The sequence below is a fragment of the Rhinolophus ferrumequinum genome, chromosome 23 (assembly GCF_004115265.2).
Source record: "Rhinolophus ferrumequinum isolate MPI-CBG mRhiFer1 chromosome 23, mRhiFer1_v1.p, whole genome shotgun sequence".
In the NCBI taxonomy this organism is placed as follows: Eukaryota; Metazoa; Chordata; class Mammalia; order Chiroptera; family Rhinolophidae; genus Rhinolophus; species Rhinolophus ferrumequinum.
The window spans coordinates 933040-949817 of record NC_046306.1 but is presented as its reverse complement, the minus strand read 5'-3'; the positions used below and the strand labels follow the sequence as shown (position 1 = coordinate 949817).

At 57.8% G+C, this 16778-nt stretch overlaps 1 protein-coding gene across 1 annotated transcript in view; it reads left to right on the top strand.

The window, feature by feature from the left end:
- Window positions 1-4108, top strand: part of NTSR1 (neurotensin receptor 1) — a 29534-nt gene extending 25426 nt beyond the window's left edge. The window contains exons 2-4 of the mRNA XM_033094416.1: window positions 699-900; window positions 2359-2449; window positions 3819-4108. Coding sequence (XP_032950307.1) covers window positions 699-900; window positions 2359-2449; window positions 3819-4065 — 540 coding nt within the window. The 3' untranslated portion in view covers window positions 4066-4108. The remainder of the gene's footprint in view (window positions 1-698; window positions 901-2358; window positions 2450-3818) is intronic.
- Window positions 4109-16778: the final 12670 nt, after the last annotated feature.

The following is a 16778-nucleotide window of genomic DNA, read 5'->3' as shown; positions in this document are numbered from 1 at the left end:
GACGAGGCCTGGCCGCCCCTTCCAGAAGCACACTCAGCTGCTGGGCTGAGCAGGAGCAAAGGCTGGTGTCAGCCTGGTGCCATCGGAGCTCAAGTCCAGCTGCAGCCACTTCTGAGCTGGTGACTTCGGCAAGCCCCTCGGCCTCTCCGAGACTCGGTTTCCCCAGATGCAGAATAATGTGGAATGAGAGGGGCAAATACGAAACACCTTTCAATGCTTCAAGACACAATTGGGGGGGGGGCGAGGGGGAATGGTCTTCCGTTTGTTTCCAAATGTGAACTCACTGCAAACAGAGTGAGGGATGCAGGGCTCAGCCATCCTAGAGAGAGGTCGTGGGGGTGGCCATGCGTTCAAGGGCCGCATCCATGGACGCTCTGTATCCAGGCCTGGGAACAGAGAGCCTGGCTGCCAGCCACAGGCAGTCACCTCAGACTCTGCTGCCTACACAGCGTCTACAGGCTGGACCCTGTGCAGACGGCTCCCCAAGGTGCCGGAGAGTCTTCCAACCTCATCCGAGCAGGGCCAGGGCAGCAGATGTTGATTCAAGTCTGGAGATGGGGGCCTGTGTCTGCCGGCCACCGCTATAGACCGAGCGCCTCCTGCACTCTGGGCCCTGGGCCCCCAGCCAGCGGGGCAGGAGCCCGACGGTGTCCCCTGCACACGGGGCTGATTAGCGGCCCTTCTCCGTGTCTCCACAGATCAATACCTTCATGTCGTTCGTGTTTCCCATGGTGGTCATCTCCATCCTGAACACCATCATCGCCAACAAGCTGACCGTCATGGTCCGCCAGGCGGCCGAGCAGGGCCAGGTGTGCACCGTTGGGGACCAGCACAGCTCGTTCAGTATGTCCATCGAGCCTGGCAGGGTCCAGGCCCTGCGTCACGGAGTCCGGGTTTTACGTACGTAACTGCTGGGCCCTCTGAGGGGAGGAGGGCGGCCAGGGGCCAGCAAAGCAGAGAGCCCTGCTGCATTCATTCCTCCATTCCTTCATTCACCCATCCATCCTCGCATGCGCTCACTCGTTCACTCATCTATTCCTTCACTTACTCGCTCATCCATACACTCACCCACCCCACTAGTCTCCTGAGCACCGGCTCTGGCTCAGACAGCTTGCTCGCAGCGCCAGAAGCAGCAGAGCTAGGATCACCCCGACCTCCCACTGGGAGCATAGGCTCCACCAAAGGGAGCAAACGCACATCACACACATTCAGACATGGATGCGCATGAAGAAGAACATAAAGCCATGTGACTAGATCTGGCAACGGCCATACTGTTTTCCACAGCGGCTGCACCACTTTACGTTCCCACCCACAGTGTAAAAAGGTGCTGATTTCTCCCCATCCTCGTCGGGTGCTTGTTGTTTGTTTCTCTGGATAGCAGCCGTCCTGGTGGGTGTGAGGTGGGAACTTTGTAGTTTTGATCTGCATTTCCCTGGTGATCAGTGATGGTGAACGTCTTTTCATGGGTTTAACGGCCATTCGTGTGTCTTCTTTGGTGAAATGTCTATTCGAGTCCTTTGTTGCCTGTGTTTGAAGTGGGATTTTTGTTTTGTTGTTGAGTTTTAGTTCTCCATATATTCTGGATATTAATCCATTAGCTGGTATGTGATTTTCAAATATTTTCTCCCATTCTGTGCGTTGCCTTTTTATTCTGGTGAGTGTGTTATTGATGCACAAATTTTAAAAATTTTCATAAAGTCCTGTTTGTCTGATTTTTTCTTTTATTGCCTGTGCCTTTGGTAACATATCTAAGAGGTGATTGCCAAATCCAGTGACATGAAGCTGTTGTCCTGTTTTCTTCTAAGTTTATAGTATTAGATCTTACATTTAGGTGCTTGATCGATTTTAGTTAATTTTGGCATATTTTTTATAATTTTTGTATACCGGAAGGGTCCAACTTCATTTGCATGTGGATGTCCAGTTGTCCCTGCACCATTTGTTGAAAAGACTGTCCTTTCCCCATTGAATGGTCTTGGCACCTGGTCAAAACCATCTGACTGTGTATGAGAGGGTAGATTTTTGCGTCCTCTATTCTGTTCCATTGATCTGTGTGACTGTCTTTCTGCCAGCATCATGCTGTTTTGATTAGCTTTGTAGTAAGTTTTGAAATCAGGAAGTTGAGTCCTCCAGCTTTGTTCTTCTTTCTCAAGATTGTTTTGGCTATTCCAGGTCTCTTGAGGTTCCATACGAATTTTAGGATGGGGTTTTTTACCAAAAAATGCCATCGGGATTCTGATAGGAAGTGCATTGAATGTGTGGGTCCCGTTGGGTGGAACCGACATCTTAACAGCGTTAAGTCTTCCAGTCACGGCCACGGGACGTCTCCCCTCCCTCCTGAGACCTGTGTCTCTGTGCCAGGCGCTGTGGTGATTGCCTTCGTGGTGTGCTGGCTGCCCTACCACGTGCGGCGCCTCATGTTCTGCTACATTTCAGACGAGCAATGGACCCCGTGAGTACTGGGGGGCTGGCATGGAGGGCGCGAGGCTCCTACGGTGCTGGGGCTGCTCCTCAAAACAGGTGGGCGTGGGAGGCGGGAGCCCGGAGAGGGGCAGCCCAGGGCAGGGCTGTGTGCAGGTCAGGTGTCCCCCAGAGGGCCCTCAGGGGCAGCTGTGACTGGCCTGGGAAACCAGGAGTCCCTGTAGGAGCAGACACTGGAAAGCCGCTCGGCAGGGGACAGGTGGCGGCAGGAAAGGAAAGCAGGGCCTAGGAGAGCCCATGCTGACACAGGTTAGAGACGTCCAGAGATCAACGAGGAAGGCCTGGCTCTGCTGGATATGGGAGGAGAGGTGGCAGCTGGAGGGTCCCCTAGACCACCCTGGGCTGGAGGAGTAGCTAGGAGGACGCCCAGGACTTAGAGAGAGTCACACCCATGCGGTGACGATTGCACTGAAAGGACACACCCCAAAATCCTAAAAGGGAGAAGCGTGCAGAGGAGTCCGGGAGACCAGGCGCGAGCTTCCTGAACCCTCCCCGCTAACTCCCCCAGAACGCTGCACCCCGGGAAGCTTGCCTGAGACCCGGCACCCAGGCTTTTTCTCCTGGGGGCCAGTCACGTGGGCGCCCCTCCCTGGCAGGCACCCAGTTCCAGACTCCTACAGGGAAGCAGGCACTCAGCACAAACCACGTTGTTTGTAGGCAGTTTAGGCCCAGGGAGCCCCTCCTCCCAGGGGGTGGTGGGGACCCCCGAAATCCACGTTCCCAGATGGGTGAGGCAGCCTCAGGCCCACCGTGTGAGCTCTTCCTCACTTCAGGGCTGCCAGCTCCAAGGGTCACGGGTTCTCAAAGTGATGAGGAAAGTTGAGGACAAATCTAGGACAGATGAGAAGTTATAGAGAGCCGAGCACAGCCCCAGATACAGGGTTGCTGAGACTCTGGGCTGCCTGGTGCTGATGTGAGCTGCCTGAGAGGGGTGAGATCCCTGTGGGTGGCGGCAAACAAGCCAGGGCAAGATGCACAGCTGTCCTGCATGCTTGGTGGGGGACCTGGCTGTTCAGTTGAGGCCAGGGACTAGCCAAGCCCTGCAGCCCTGGGGGCTGGGATTCTGCTCACGGAAGGGCAAGCCGCGTGCTTCAGGGAGACGTGAGGATGGGGGAGGGGGCAGGGGGGCCATGCCCTGCCAGGAGGGCGGCCCCTTGTAACTCAGCCCTGCTGACCGGAGCCAGACAGGATTCCCAACTTCTCAAGAGAAGCCAGAACCTGGCATTTGTGACGAAATGTCTTTGGGTCCAAAATGTATGAGTAGTTTGTAAAGTGTTGTCCCAAGCCAGCATGTGTGCTGGCGGCTGTGGGCACGGTCTGAGCGCCCTGTCCTGCCCCAGGTTCCTCTACGACTTCTACCACTACTTCTACATGCTGACCAACGCCCTCTTCTACGTGAGTTCCACCATCAACCCCATTCTGTACAACCTCGTGTCTGCCAATTTCCGCCAGGTCTTCCTGTCCACCCTGGCCTGTCTCTGTCCCCTGTGGGGGCGCAGGAGGCACAGGCCCGCCTTGTCGAGGAAAAGCAACAGCATGTCCAGCAACCACACCTCCAGCAATGTCACCAAAGAGACACTGTATTAGGGCTGGGCTGGGCAGGGGACTGCAGTGCCAGGGAGGGGGCCAGAGGGGGAGGAGGATGGGTGGAGGCTGGGAGGGGGCAGGGGGAGCTGGGAGGGATAAGGGGAGGCTGGGAGGGGCAGGGGGAGGCTGAGAGAGGCAGGGAGAAGGCTGGGAGGGGCAGGGAGGGGCTGGGAGGGGGCAGGGGGAGGCTGGGAGGGGCAGGGAGGAGGCTGGGAGGGGCAGGGAGGAGGCTGGGAGGGTCAGGGGGAGGCTGGGAGGGGCAGGGAGGAGGCTGGCCTGCTGCTTGGCCTCCATCCCCCCTCCCCACTACCTGGGAGCTGGAATGGGGGTCAGTTGGAGGCCTGCACTGGGACATCTGAGGCCTAGGACGTGGCACCTACACCCTAGAGGCCCCATTTCTTTCTGCTCCTCCTCCTTCACCCTTCCCCTCCCTTCCCCTCCCCTCCATCCCCATCCCTCTCTATCCCTCCCTTCTCTTCTCTTTGAAAGTCAGAGAGAGTATTCTTCTCCCAGACCCAAAAAGGGCCTTTAATGAGGAACAGTTAGCATTGGGTGAAAGGCAGCCTCATTCCTAGACTAATGGATGTTCAGAGAGAGGAGAAATGAAAGGTTCGGGTCGGAGCTGGGCCCTTGGGAGGAGACTCCCGGGATGGGTGCTGGGAGGATCCAGGCTGGAGGACACCAAGCAAAGGAGAAGACCTGTGTCGCTGCTGCCTCTGGCCCCGCTCAGGAGCGAGACCCCCCTGTGCATCAGGCACTGGGAGCCCCACCTCTCCGAGGGTCAGTCCTGCAAAGCTTGGACGAGCCCTGAGGACAATGACGGTCAGCCTGGCATCCCGGGGACCGAGCCCCCCTGGCCAAGACAGCCAGGCTCTGCGGGGACACTGAGGGCTCGGCCTCCAGTCCTGCATCCTGGCCTCTCAGGCTCCATCCACAGGGCCTGGCCTCCCCGTGCCCAGGTGGCCCAGGCTGGCATCAGGCCGTGCTCTCACTCCCGCTGTGCAGGTGAGCTCCCAGTCTCGGGACTCAGTCGGCCACAGGTGAGGAGGAGCAGCTGTGGGTCCAGACCGCCCGCTGGCCGGCAGCCAGGGTGATTCCCAGACTAGTTTGTCACCATCTGGCAGACAGCGGCCCCAGCCCCAGGCTCCAGGCTCTCAGAAAGGCAGGCGCCTCCTTGGTCTGTAGGAGGCGGTTTCCAAACAGGACAGGACAGCCTGGCCCCAAGAAGGTCCCCAGAGCCAGGGAGAGGTGGGTCCCGAGGGAGCTACCCTGGACCAGCTGGGGCCTCAAGGGGTAGAAAGGGCCCAGAAAGCATGATGCAGGCCTGTGCAGTAGGTTCTCCCGGGGAATGGGGTTCCCGTGCACAGAAGGGAGACAGCCTGATGGGCAGCCAGGACTCAGTGCTCAGGCCCCCGTCGTAGCCCGGGGCCCAGACTCAGTCTCCCCTCCGTAAACACAGTGAGTCGGATGCTACAGAGTCCTCTGTCACTTCGGATCTGGCCACTCTGCTGGCATTGTGTCACCTGAACCCCACCATGTCCTTCTCTGAGCCACAGCACCATTCCGTCCACCGAGAACGGGGCCTGTGGAGTCAGGTCCCCGAGCCGGTCCTCGGCCAGAGCTGGATGTGACTGTCCTGGAGGATCCCGAGGCGGGGCAGAGTGGACGCAGGATGGAGACGCCCCACCTCCCCAGACCCTGCTGGACGCAGCCGGGGTGCGTCGATAGCTGCACCCCAAGTCCACTTCACTGTTGTCATCGCACATAGGGACGCATGTCCGTGTGCCGTGTCCACCCCTCCTTGTGCCACCTCAGCTCCTGGCCTCGTCACATTGTTGCTCCAGAAGCCAGCTCTGCATGCTGTGTGCACGGGTCCGGTGTTGGAGTCCAGTGTCCTGTGTGACTGGTCACTAGGATGGCTAAACGCCATCATGCTGTTTCCCACGTTGCTTCCCACCCCACCACGATGTACGGCTAGGACAACGACGAACCTCCTGAATCTCTCCATAAAGGAGACTCTGGACCCCCATGGCTGGACTCTTGTGTTGAGGGGCCAGCGGGCCTGTGTGTACCCACTCTTCACTCCCCCAGCCTTTCGCACACCCCGCCATTCACTCGCCTCCCATTCAACACAATTCACTGGCACTGTAGACAGCCCTCCACTGGGGCCCTGGAACCAAAAGCACATGGGCTTAGGTTACGTCCCCCAGAGCTGGTGAGCTGGGGGCCATGACGCCCCCACTCAGGTCCTGTCCACCCCTCCAGAGCTTCAAGCAGCAGCAGAGGAGGGAGCAGCTTGTGCAGGACCCTGTGAACCAGGGGTTCCCTTCAAGGCCTGGAGCTGGGGAGCTCTGGGCCCACACTGGGCCTTCCTGAGACAGTTTCCTCATCTGTGGTCTGGGCACAGAGGAGAGCTGATGAACCGGGGTGTGGGATCCCATGACCATTGACTCTGGTCTCCACCAACCCAGGGAACTGAGGGAACAAAGCTGGCTTTCCCTACGGGTCAGCAGGTGGGGGCCTGGGGACGGATGGAGCACTAACCCTGTCCCCTCACACAGCCGCCCGCCAGCACACCCTCACAGGAAGTGCCTTCTGAATAGGGGTGTCCCCACCTCCTCTCCTTTCCCACTCCCCCTGCTCCGAGGCCCTGACCTGGGGGAACCTGACCTGGGGGAACAAAAAGAAAAGCATCTTTCCAGACTACAGGGCCCCAGGAGAGCCCTCTGACTTCCCCCTCAAGACTCCTGGCAGCCTGGGCTCTGCTGGGGGCTGGCAGGCACCAGAACCACCAGCAGAGCTGGTACAGACGGGCTTTCCACGCCTCCGCCTGCCCTGCGTGAGCAGAAGCTTCGGTGGCCCTGGAACCTGCACCCTTGACAATGTGTGCGGCAACTTGCAGGCCCGGTGAAGTGCAGGAACCCCCACCCCATACCCTCTCACCTTCCCCTCCACCCAGCTGTTCACCTGTCAGGAGCTCCTCAGGGTCTGGCTTCCTCAAATCTGACACGGGCCCCACTCTGATTGGCACAGGGAGGAGGCGCAAGGGTCCACATGCTCCCAACCTCTGTTCTTTTGAGTCACCACCCCCGCCTCCACCCCATCAGCAGGGAAATCTCAGGACTCGCATTCACTCCAAAGTGTAAGGGAGTCACTGCAAGCTCCAATAGGTGCACTGACATTTTACAAAAATATCCAAAGGAATGAAGCTCTAATGGTGGAATTTTAAGCCAGTCATGAAGAAAGACATTTGGGGACAGTGATAAGGCAGTTCTGAACACTAGCCACAGCTCAATGCCACGGTGCCATGAGGCCAGAGACCCTTCACTCCTCCTGCAGGTTTTCTGAGGTCAGGAGAGGAATCACCGCTCAAAAGGGAGGGCACCTCTGATTCCATTGCTGTCGCTAGGCAACAGGAGGAGGACTTGGAGGACAATTCTATACATTTGACAATACATTTGAAGGAATAAAAGGAAAAACAGCTTTTGGCTGGCTGCAGGATCCTGAGTACAGGAAAAGCTCCCTCCCCACCTCCTCCCTTCCCCCACTCCCTTTCTCCCACTCCCCCTCCTCCTACCTCCTCCCTGCTCCCACTGCCCCACTCTACTCCCCACAATTATGATTTGAATTCCAATTTTTATCAAAACACCATGGGAGCCATGTCCAGGCTGAATTTATGAAAGGAATGGAGTCTGCATGGAGAGAATGGAGCCGCAAGCCTGGGCAGCTCTGGCACGCACGCGTGCGCACACACACCCAGCCTGCTCTGGCCTCCCACCCCAATGGGCCTCATGGCTGGGCTCTGAGAGGTTGCTGGTTCTCATCCTGTGGTCCAGCTCAGGAGGTGGTCAACAGATCACTGGTGCCTGGACACCACCCTCCTGACTGTCCGGGGCTCTCCAGTCTCACCTCCCTGGTCCTTTTGGGATGAAGGGAGACATGGGGGGCTGGGAACCCCCAGCTGGACCCAGAACCAAGGCCAGTCCCCAGGGCCTGGAGCATGCTCCCCAGCTCAGTCTCTGCCCCCCTCAGGGGGCCAGGCCTCACTCAGCACGCACAAGGTCCCTGGGGGTCAGTGGCTGGCTCTAGAACCTGCTGGATGGAGGCCGCCAGTGCCAGCCACAAGGCATCCCATCCAGTTCCCCAGACAGGGCTCTCGCTCCCATGGCTCAGGCGGGTGTTGAACAGGAGACATTGGGGACATCTTCATGGGGTCAGTGTGTCAGGGGACATGTGAAAATGCAAGTCCCCATCCGAACAGAGGGAGAGCAGATGTCAGAGCCAGAGTCCCCTGGAGGCAGGTGACCATGCATGGAACCTTTTGGTGAGCATTCCTGGGAGGAGCCGAGGCTGTCACAGGAACGCCCTGGTGCCCGGCCCCCGCACTGGGCTTTCCAGCAGGGCAGAGACTATGTCGTCTCAGTGCTGCGCTGGACGACGAGCTTCTTGCCAGGTGCACCCCCTGCTGCACGCCCACTGGTCCACACACCTCCCTGCCTGCTCTTTACTCTTCCAGGAACGTGAGCTCAGGCTCTGGGTCGCGGAGCAGAATGTGAGAGGGGGTGACTGTGGCCAGGCAGCAGGGGGCCTGGATCTGGCCCCCGCCCGCTGCCCCGGCCTGTTCAAAACACTGTGCGCACATCACCTTTCAAGATGCAACTCCTTTTCCTTTTATTATAAAAGCGATTCATTCTCTAGTGAAGTTTTAAATAACGTGAAAGAGCGTAGGTACAGAGTGAAGTCCCCACGTAGCCCCGCCAGAGACGATCATGCCGGCAGATGGATGGGCATCCAGCCTGGCGCTGTGGGCTCTGCCCGCTGCTGCTGTACAGAGACACCCATCCCCCCCACACACACAGAGACACACATGTTCACAGACACACACAGACACATGCACAGAGAAACACAGAGACATAGAGACACACACACATATGCACATAAGCACAGAGACAAAGACACACAGAGATACATATTCACAGACACACAAATAGACACATGCAAAGAGAAACAGACACACAGACACGCACACATGTGCACACACGTGCACACACGTACACACGTACATGCACACGCATGCACGTGCGCACAGTACACATGCACACGCGCACACGTACACACATGCACACACATGCGCATATGGTGCTCCTCCATCCTTTATGTGCGCACTCCCAAAGCCATTTTTTTAGACAAAAAATTAAATAAATTCCTGACATTCAGATGTTTCCTAAAGCAAAATGGCCTGTCCTGTGCAGTCTCAAGGCCTCCATCCCTGGAGTGTCCACGCAGAAGACATGCCATGTCTGCACAGGCCTCAGCTGACCCCCTGGGAGCTCAGGGATGGGACAGCCCTTCAGGGGGGTTTTGGGGGCCTCGGATGGGGGGCCAGGCATTTATGCCCCTCCCCCATTTCCCTATCAAGCCATCACTAGAGGCTGCCCAGGTGAGCCTGACAGGCCCAGCAGGGAGGGGACAGGAACAGAGCAGGGGGAGAGTGACGTGGGAACAGCTAGAAAAGGGTGAGGACATCAGGGAAGGCACATGCTAACCTCTGCTGCCCTCTTGTGAGTTTTGTGACCTCCAATAGTCAGTGGGCCCTCCATGCCTCAGTTTCCTTGTGTGTTAGAAAGGGAAGGGGATGGTTTCTTTCACGGATAAAGAAACTGCGACATGGAGGGGAGGCCCTGCCCGTGTCCTCGAGGTCAGTGGCAGAGCAGAAAGCACTCTGGGTCTCCCAACTCCCGTGCAGGCTCTCTACCAGGGCCCCCATGCAGGGATCACCTTACTGTCCCTTATTCCTCCCGATAAGCTTTTCCCTGGACTACTAATGAACACATGCATTTCCAGCTCTCGTGCCCGAAATCATGGAGGAGCCTGGTGGAGACATGAAAACCCTCTTTCAAAATTGGTTGCATCACATTTGGCGCCTCATAGGGAGCAGAGAAGGGGAGGGAAGCCCGAGAAAGCATCAAATCCCCACCCCACTGCCCCGTCATGGCCTTCTGCCCACACCCCCCCCCCCAAAGTGGGCCCCTACAGGGGATGGAGCCTCCAGCTCCGTTAGGAAGCAGACCCTCCACTCACCCCCAGGGCAGCGGTGCCTCGAATCCCGGGAGGCTGCTTGGAGGAGGCAAGGAGGGGTGGACTCAGCCTCCTTCCCCCAGAGCCTGTAGAGCAGGTGGATTCTGACGGTCAGATTTCCCTGAGTCCCTGTGAGTGCCGGACCCTGTTGTGTGGGGACCGTGGGGAGCAGGGCAGAGCCCTGGGGCTCCCATGGCTGCGGAGAGGGGGTGGGGGGAGGAAGGGGAATCAGGAGAAAAGACAAGGAGATGAGGCAGTCATGGGTGAGAGATCAGAGCAGAGGGAGCGGCTGGGAGGGGCATGGTTCCGTCAGCAGTGGCTGCAGTGGGATAGCGAGGGCAGTGGGGGGACAGGTGGACCCAGCTGGACCAGGGGGCCTGGCAGGATGACGCGGTTGTGGTCTCACGCCGAGCTCCTTGGGGATACGGTGTTGACATTGCAGGCCCCCAAGAGCCACTGCACCCCAGGGGCGGCCCAGCCCTGGGGACGGGACGCTGGCACCCGACAGCTGGCTCAGCATGGCGGCCGTGCTGGGACTCTGTTTGGCCACATCAATCACCTCTCTTGGGCCCAAATTACCCTTAATCACTTAGTTCCTTCTAGTTCCTTCCCCTGGCAGCAGGCAGGCTCTTCTGCGCAGCCCCATCATTCGTCTACATTAGCGAGTGACGCCTACAATGGCCTCAGAGAGGACACTGACCAGTAATGCCCCCACAGCATGAGCTCCCTGACAGCAGGGCAGAGTCCCCCGTCCTGTCCTACAGGCTGGACCCCAGAGCTGAAGCAGGCCGGGCGCCACCCTCCAGGTCCCCTGCACCCACAAAGTGCCCCCATATCTGACTGCAGTCCCCTGGGGTCTCCACAACTGTCCCCATCTAGTGTGTGTGCCAAGCCAGGGAGGGAGCAACATGGGGTGGGGGGGGCCTTGGCGGCCTCAGTTCAGCACCCCCGCCCCCATCCGCCCAGAAAGCCAGCCCCACACACTCAGGGAACAGCTCCGACAGCCTCACTGCCGGCGTCCTGCAAACACCAGGCTGAGCTCGAGGTTCTTCAAAGTCAAGTGCCCGTGAGTGACTGTAAACAACTCTCTATTAATTACTTGCCAAGGAGCCCAAAACAGCTGCCCAGTCCACAGCTGTGTGTGAGCCCAGACTTGATTCTAAATCTTGTCTTTTCATTTTCTGTGCTTTGAAAACATATCATTTTCAAATATATGTACCCATAATTTCCAAATGGATAATGTATGCACATGGCACAACACAAAAGAGGTACAAAGCTGATGCGGAGAAATGTCACCGTCCCTGCTCTACCCCTCAGGTCCTCCCACAGGCAGCCCCAGGAGGCCATCTCTTGTCCTGGGCAGGGACATGGGTGAGTAGCACCGAGCCCTCCGCCTCCAAGGGCAGCTCTGGGTCCTTCCAGGCAGGTTCACAGGGCCACCGCCCCGTTCTCAGGAAGGTGGCAGACGTCCACACCCCAACTCCCAGGGCCTGGAATATGTGTCGTGTTATGTGACAGGGCAAAGGGACTTTGCAGATGTGATTAAGGCCACAAACACTGTGGGGCAGAGTGTCCTGGGTTACCAGGTGGCCCCACGGAGTCACATGAACCATTTCCCAGGCATCTCTGGAGCAGGAGGTAAAGTCAGGGAGACTCAGAGTGTAAGAAGGACCCCACCTGCCTTCACTGGCTTCCCTGGGCCGGAGAAGAAGGGGACAGCTGGGGGCCACAGCCAGCCAGGACAGACCCTCAGTCCTATAGCTGCAAGGAACTGGATCCTGCGCATAGCTGGGGTGAGCGGGCAGCGGCTTCTTCCAGAAATGCCCAATAGGCACTCACCTGTGACACCTCGATTTCAGCGTGTGAGACTCTGAGCGGAGACCCAACCACACCAGCATGAGACAGTGAGCCGGTGCGCTTCGGCACTGCTACATTTGTGGTCATTTGTTGCAGCGGCTATAGGAAATCGATCCAGTGTCTGCTGGACTGACGACTTCGCCACAGCTTGGTACCCGTGGGCTTTTCAGTCTTTTGATAGCTTTGTGCTACTATCCCTGCACATTTTTCTGTGTGCAGAGGACAATCCACACGTGAGCCCTGAGCTCGGCCTCTCCTGTGGCCCAGTGAGTGACACACGGTCACCACCCACAGGACAGGGGAGCTGGCTCATCCAGCGCTAGGAACACGCAGGACCCATTCTGCAGATGCCATCGGATGCTGGGAGTTCTGTGGCTGTCCCCTGTGTCGTCCTGAGAAGCCTGCGTCCTGGATCTGAGTTGGGGGCCACGGGTGAGGCAGGGTGGGGCCACTGGTCACCTCTCTGCAAGGAGTGGACAGCTCCGAGCGCCTGCATCAGCTGTCCCCACTCCTCATGGTGTTCCAAGCGCTGCTCACGAGGAAAAAGATGCCGTGGGCAGGACTGGCCTGGGCCAGCGTGGCCAGCAGTGAGGGGACACAAGAGGCAGGACACAGGGACACACACTCCAGTGCAGTGTGGCCCCCAGCCGGGACCCGTGCCTTGCCAGCCCCTTCCTTCTGCTGCTGTGAGCTGTGAGTGCTGCCCACTAGTGCTCACCTCCTCTGGTGACCAGCCCTGCCAAGCATTTGGCTTTCCCAGGAAGGACCTTATAAGCCCCAGGGCCCGGCTGGGACACAGGCCCAGGTTTGTGCTCAGATGGGCTGAAATGTTCTGGGTCCATGTCTTACTCAAGCTCGAGAGAAAGCATTTGCTTTGCAGGAAGACGTTCCAGGCACTTTCTCAATACACAGAGCCTCCTCTGGCGGATACGCGGGGACCCCAAGTTCTGAAATGGAGCAGCTGGTGTCAAAGGGCAAACGAAGTAGCCCGGGGGTCCACTACAACATGAGGTCAGAGTCCTCCCTCCTCAGTCAAGGTTTCCTGGGCTTGCTGCACAGAGACCTGCCCAATTTGGCTGTTGGTGGAGCCCCAGACCCCACAGAGGCGCACGGGCCCAACTCCACAAGCCAGCGGCAGTAGGAAAGAAAGGACTGTGGGAAACTCAAGCGTCGGTTTTTACAGGAAACAGAGTTCTCAATGGCCGAGAGTCGGGTGGTTGAGGAAACCACGGCACACAGATGGGGGATCCTTAGCACCATTTGTGTGACTGCGGTGAGGTGGGCAGACCGGGTCGACCTAGACGGTACAGTTCTAAGGGAGAGAAGCAGCCCTCTCCCTCATGCAGAAAGACGAGTGCGGCAACAGACTAAAGAAAACGGCAGGTGAGCACCTGTGGCCTCTAGGCAACCGACCCCACCCGCCTTGGCCCTGTCTGCTTTCCTCCACTATCAGAGCAGTAGCTGTGCTCTTCTCATCTGTCTCCCTTGTCTCCAACACAGCAGCCGTGCTGTGTTCCCACGTCGGTGCCTGGCACATAGCTAGTGGGTGCCCGGCAAACGTCTGTAGGATGCATGGATAGATGGATGGATGACGGATGGAGAAGGAGACGTACAGCACACTGCACATGGTACAGAGCCTGGCTCAGGAGAAGTGCAGGGCAAAAGGAATTTTATTTCAGAATGACTTTTCCTGCCTATAAGAAAAATACTCCCTTTCACAAAGAGAGCATTAGCCATTCTCCACACTGACCCAAAGAACCATTTCCTTTTGTTGCATGTGCACAAGAAAGCAGAACTGGCCTTTGGAAGCTGAATTAATGGGGAAAGATTCCATCTTTTTAAAATAAGTTCAGCCCCTTGTTGGTGCCCTTGAAACTGACTTGAGAGCTGACATGGATGAATAACCCAGGCACAACTGCTGTGGCATGTGGCAACTGTCACATCACCGTCCTGCAGCATTTTGAAGTCATAATTGTCCCAGGTTTCTAAGAGACCCAAGGAGATGAGAATAACAGTGGGAAATGACGCATGGCACCCGCCATCATGTGACCGCGTAAAAGGCTTCATCTTAAAATAAATAGAACGGGGCAGGGGACGGGGTGAGGGGAGCGGGTCTATGGGGCAGGGGCATTGCTGGAGTTGCCTTTGAGTCATCTTGGGGACAGGGGTCTTCAAAGCCAAGTTCAATAAAACACTAGCCTCTGGAGATCAAGGGTCCCCTCCTTGCCGTGCGGGACGGGGCTGCATTGAGCCAAGAAGCTGAGATTGTCTCCCGATTGTCCCCATCGCCCCCATCGTCCCCATGGCCCACGTGCTCTCTCTTGCTGCAGCAGGGCCCCTCATTGGGTGGGTTCCCGCACTTCACCCAGCTCTACACCGGCCTCAGCATTGACACCCCTCCTAAAGAAGGGGCTTCCTGCAAACTGGGGGCCACAGGAGGGGAGGGAGGAAGGGCTGGAACAGTCAGTCCCAGCAAGGAAAAACGAGTGGTGACCCACGGGACCCCATTCTCAGAAAAGGCAAAAGAGTGGGGGTTGGTGCTCTGGGGTCACACGGGCAGAGTGCAAAGCTTGGCCCCTATCTGGCATAGTGGACCTGTTACCCAGCATTCCCGTGCCTCAGTTTTCCCAACACAAAGAGGATAATAACAGCCAGTGGCACAGAATAAGCAGGAGACCCTCTTATTTCCTGATAGCTTGGTCCCTGCAGGTGAAGATGAGGCCATAAGCTTTCACAGCCACCATTTGCCAGCTGGACAAAGGTCCTTCCTGCAGGGCCTGGCTCTAATGACAAAAAGGCTGTGACCAAGGATTTGGAGGACCACACGTCCCACAGCAGGCTGGGATCCCCCCAAGGAACTGGAAAATGAAAAGACGATAAAAAGCAGCTCAGCCTGGCCTCCCTGCCCGTTGCAAGGCAACGTGGGAAAGCGTTGGAGGTAGTTGGGCGGCCCCTCCCTCCGTGGGCTGTACCTCGAGACCCCTGGAGGACTGCTGCCCGCCCCCAAACTGACTCAGCAGAGCGGTGCTGTGTGTGCGTGCTGACATGTGCATGCACACACGTGCAGATGTGTGCCTGGGAGAACGTGCAGTTCTGACCCACGCCCGACTGGTGTGTGAGAGCTGGCCACACTCAGGCGGAGAGGCCCAGGCCTAGCAGAGCTTGCACCCTTCTCCTCCACCTGGCCCATCCCACCCCCCGGCACCGGAGGCACACGTGACGACAGGCTTCCAGCACAAATGCACAAACACTGTCCATCAAGGCAGGGGGTGGTGAAGTCAAGGCACCCTGACCTGGGGTCCTTGACACCCACAAAACCAGCCCTGGGGAGCCAGGGCCTGGGGTCTCCCCTCGGCCATCACAGCCGAGCTGCTCACTCCCTCTACAAATCCCGATAGTGCCAAGCAGTGACAGGGCCACCCTGTCCCTCACTCACACAGCTCACCCCACTGAGGTAAGTGGGGTACTATGGACCTGGTGGCCCCCACGCTTTGGGACAAATCCAGCTGCCGACCAGAAGGCACTTCAGGCAAATTCAGGAGTACGACTATCAGATAAAATACAAGATGCCCGGTTCAATCCTAACTTTACATAATGAATACTTTTTTTATATAAGTGTATCCCATGTAATTTGGGGGACATACTTATATTGCAAAATTATTCACTGTTTATCTGAAATTCAAATTTAACTGACCATCCTCTATTTTTATATGTTAACTCTGGCAACCCCCCAAAATAAGCCACCCCCCAAAAAAAACACCAGTCAGGAATGACCAGCAACTGAGCCTGGCATCCCAGGGCTCCCCACAGCCCCTGGGCCCAGCTTAGCTCTACAGGTGACGTGGTGGGGACAGTAATACCTAGTACCAGGACAGAGTGCTGTGAGGATAAAGGGAGCTGACCACAGATCTGATGCCCCATCCCCACCCCCACCCCCAGGGCGGGACACACATCCTGGGGGTCATCACAGGGATTCCTCATATGCCCCTCCGGAAGAATTGGACTTCCTTTTCAACATGCTGTGACTGGCGACCTCTGGGTGGGCCAGGTGCCAGGAGAACAAGCCTTCACTTGGTTCCTGCCTGCACATGTTTGACTCAGAAGCTCTGGTTTGGGTCCCAACAGTGGGTGGGAGGCGCCCCCTAGAGGTGAGATGTGTGGGCTACAAGCCCTGGCTAGTGCTGGAGCACAAATCTCACCACCCAAGCTGGCAGTGCTTGGTGGGTCCCCAGGAACCTGGGGGGAAGAGGCTCTCCACTGGGAGAAGGCAGGGATGGGGTGGGGGAGAGCAGAGAGTGAGCCTGGCAGACGAACTGGGCCCCCGAGGTGTCCAGGGCACAGTAAGGAGATTAATAATGAGGAGGCCCTCCCCTTGAGCTTTTACTGCGGGAGCAGCCTGTGTCAAGTGGCTGTGGGCCGAGCTTCCTCCCCGCCACCTCGCGGCTCACATGACAGCTAGTGGCCCTGGGCCATTGCAGAATCCTCCCTGGGCCACGTCTCCCACCTGGCACTGTGGAGACTAGCGTTGCCAGCAGCCTCCTGCACAGATGGAAAGCCGAGATTCAGGCCCCGACCAGTTGACCCAGCTTTGAGTCCACCAGGCTGTCCCGGGCGATGAGGCTGCACCGCCAAGGGACAGCGCCCAGCAGCGTGCCTCCAGCTCTTTACGACGAAGCCTGAGCTGTGTCGGGCCACACAGCAGACGGCTGGCAGGGTGGCCCACCCTCATCAATAATACACCTGGGAACTGCGCCCTTGTGGGTCCCATCGCACGCAGG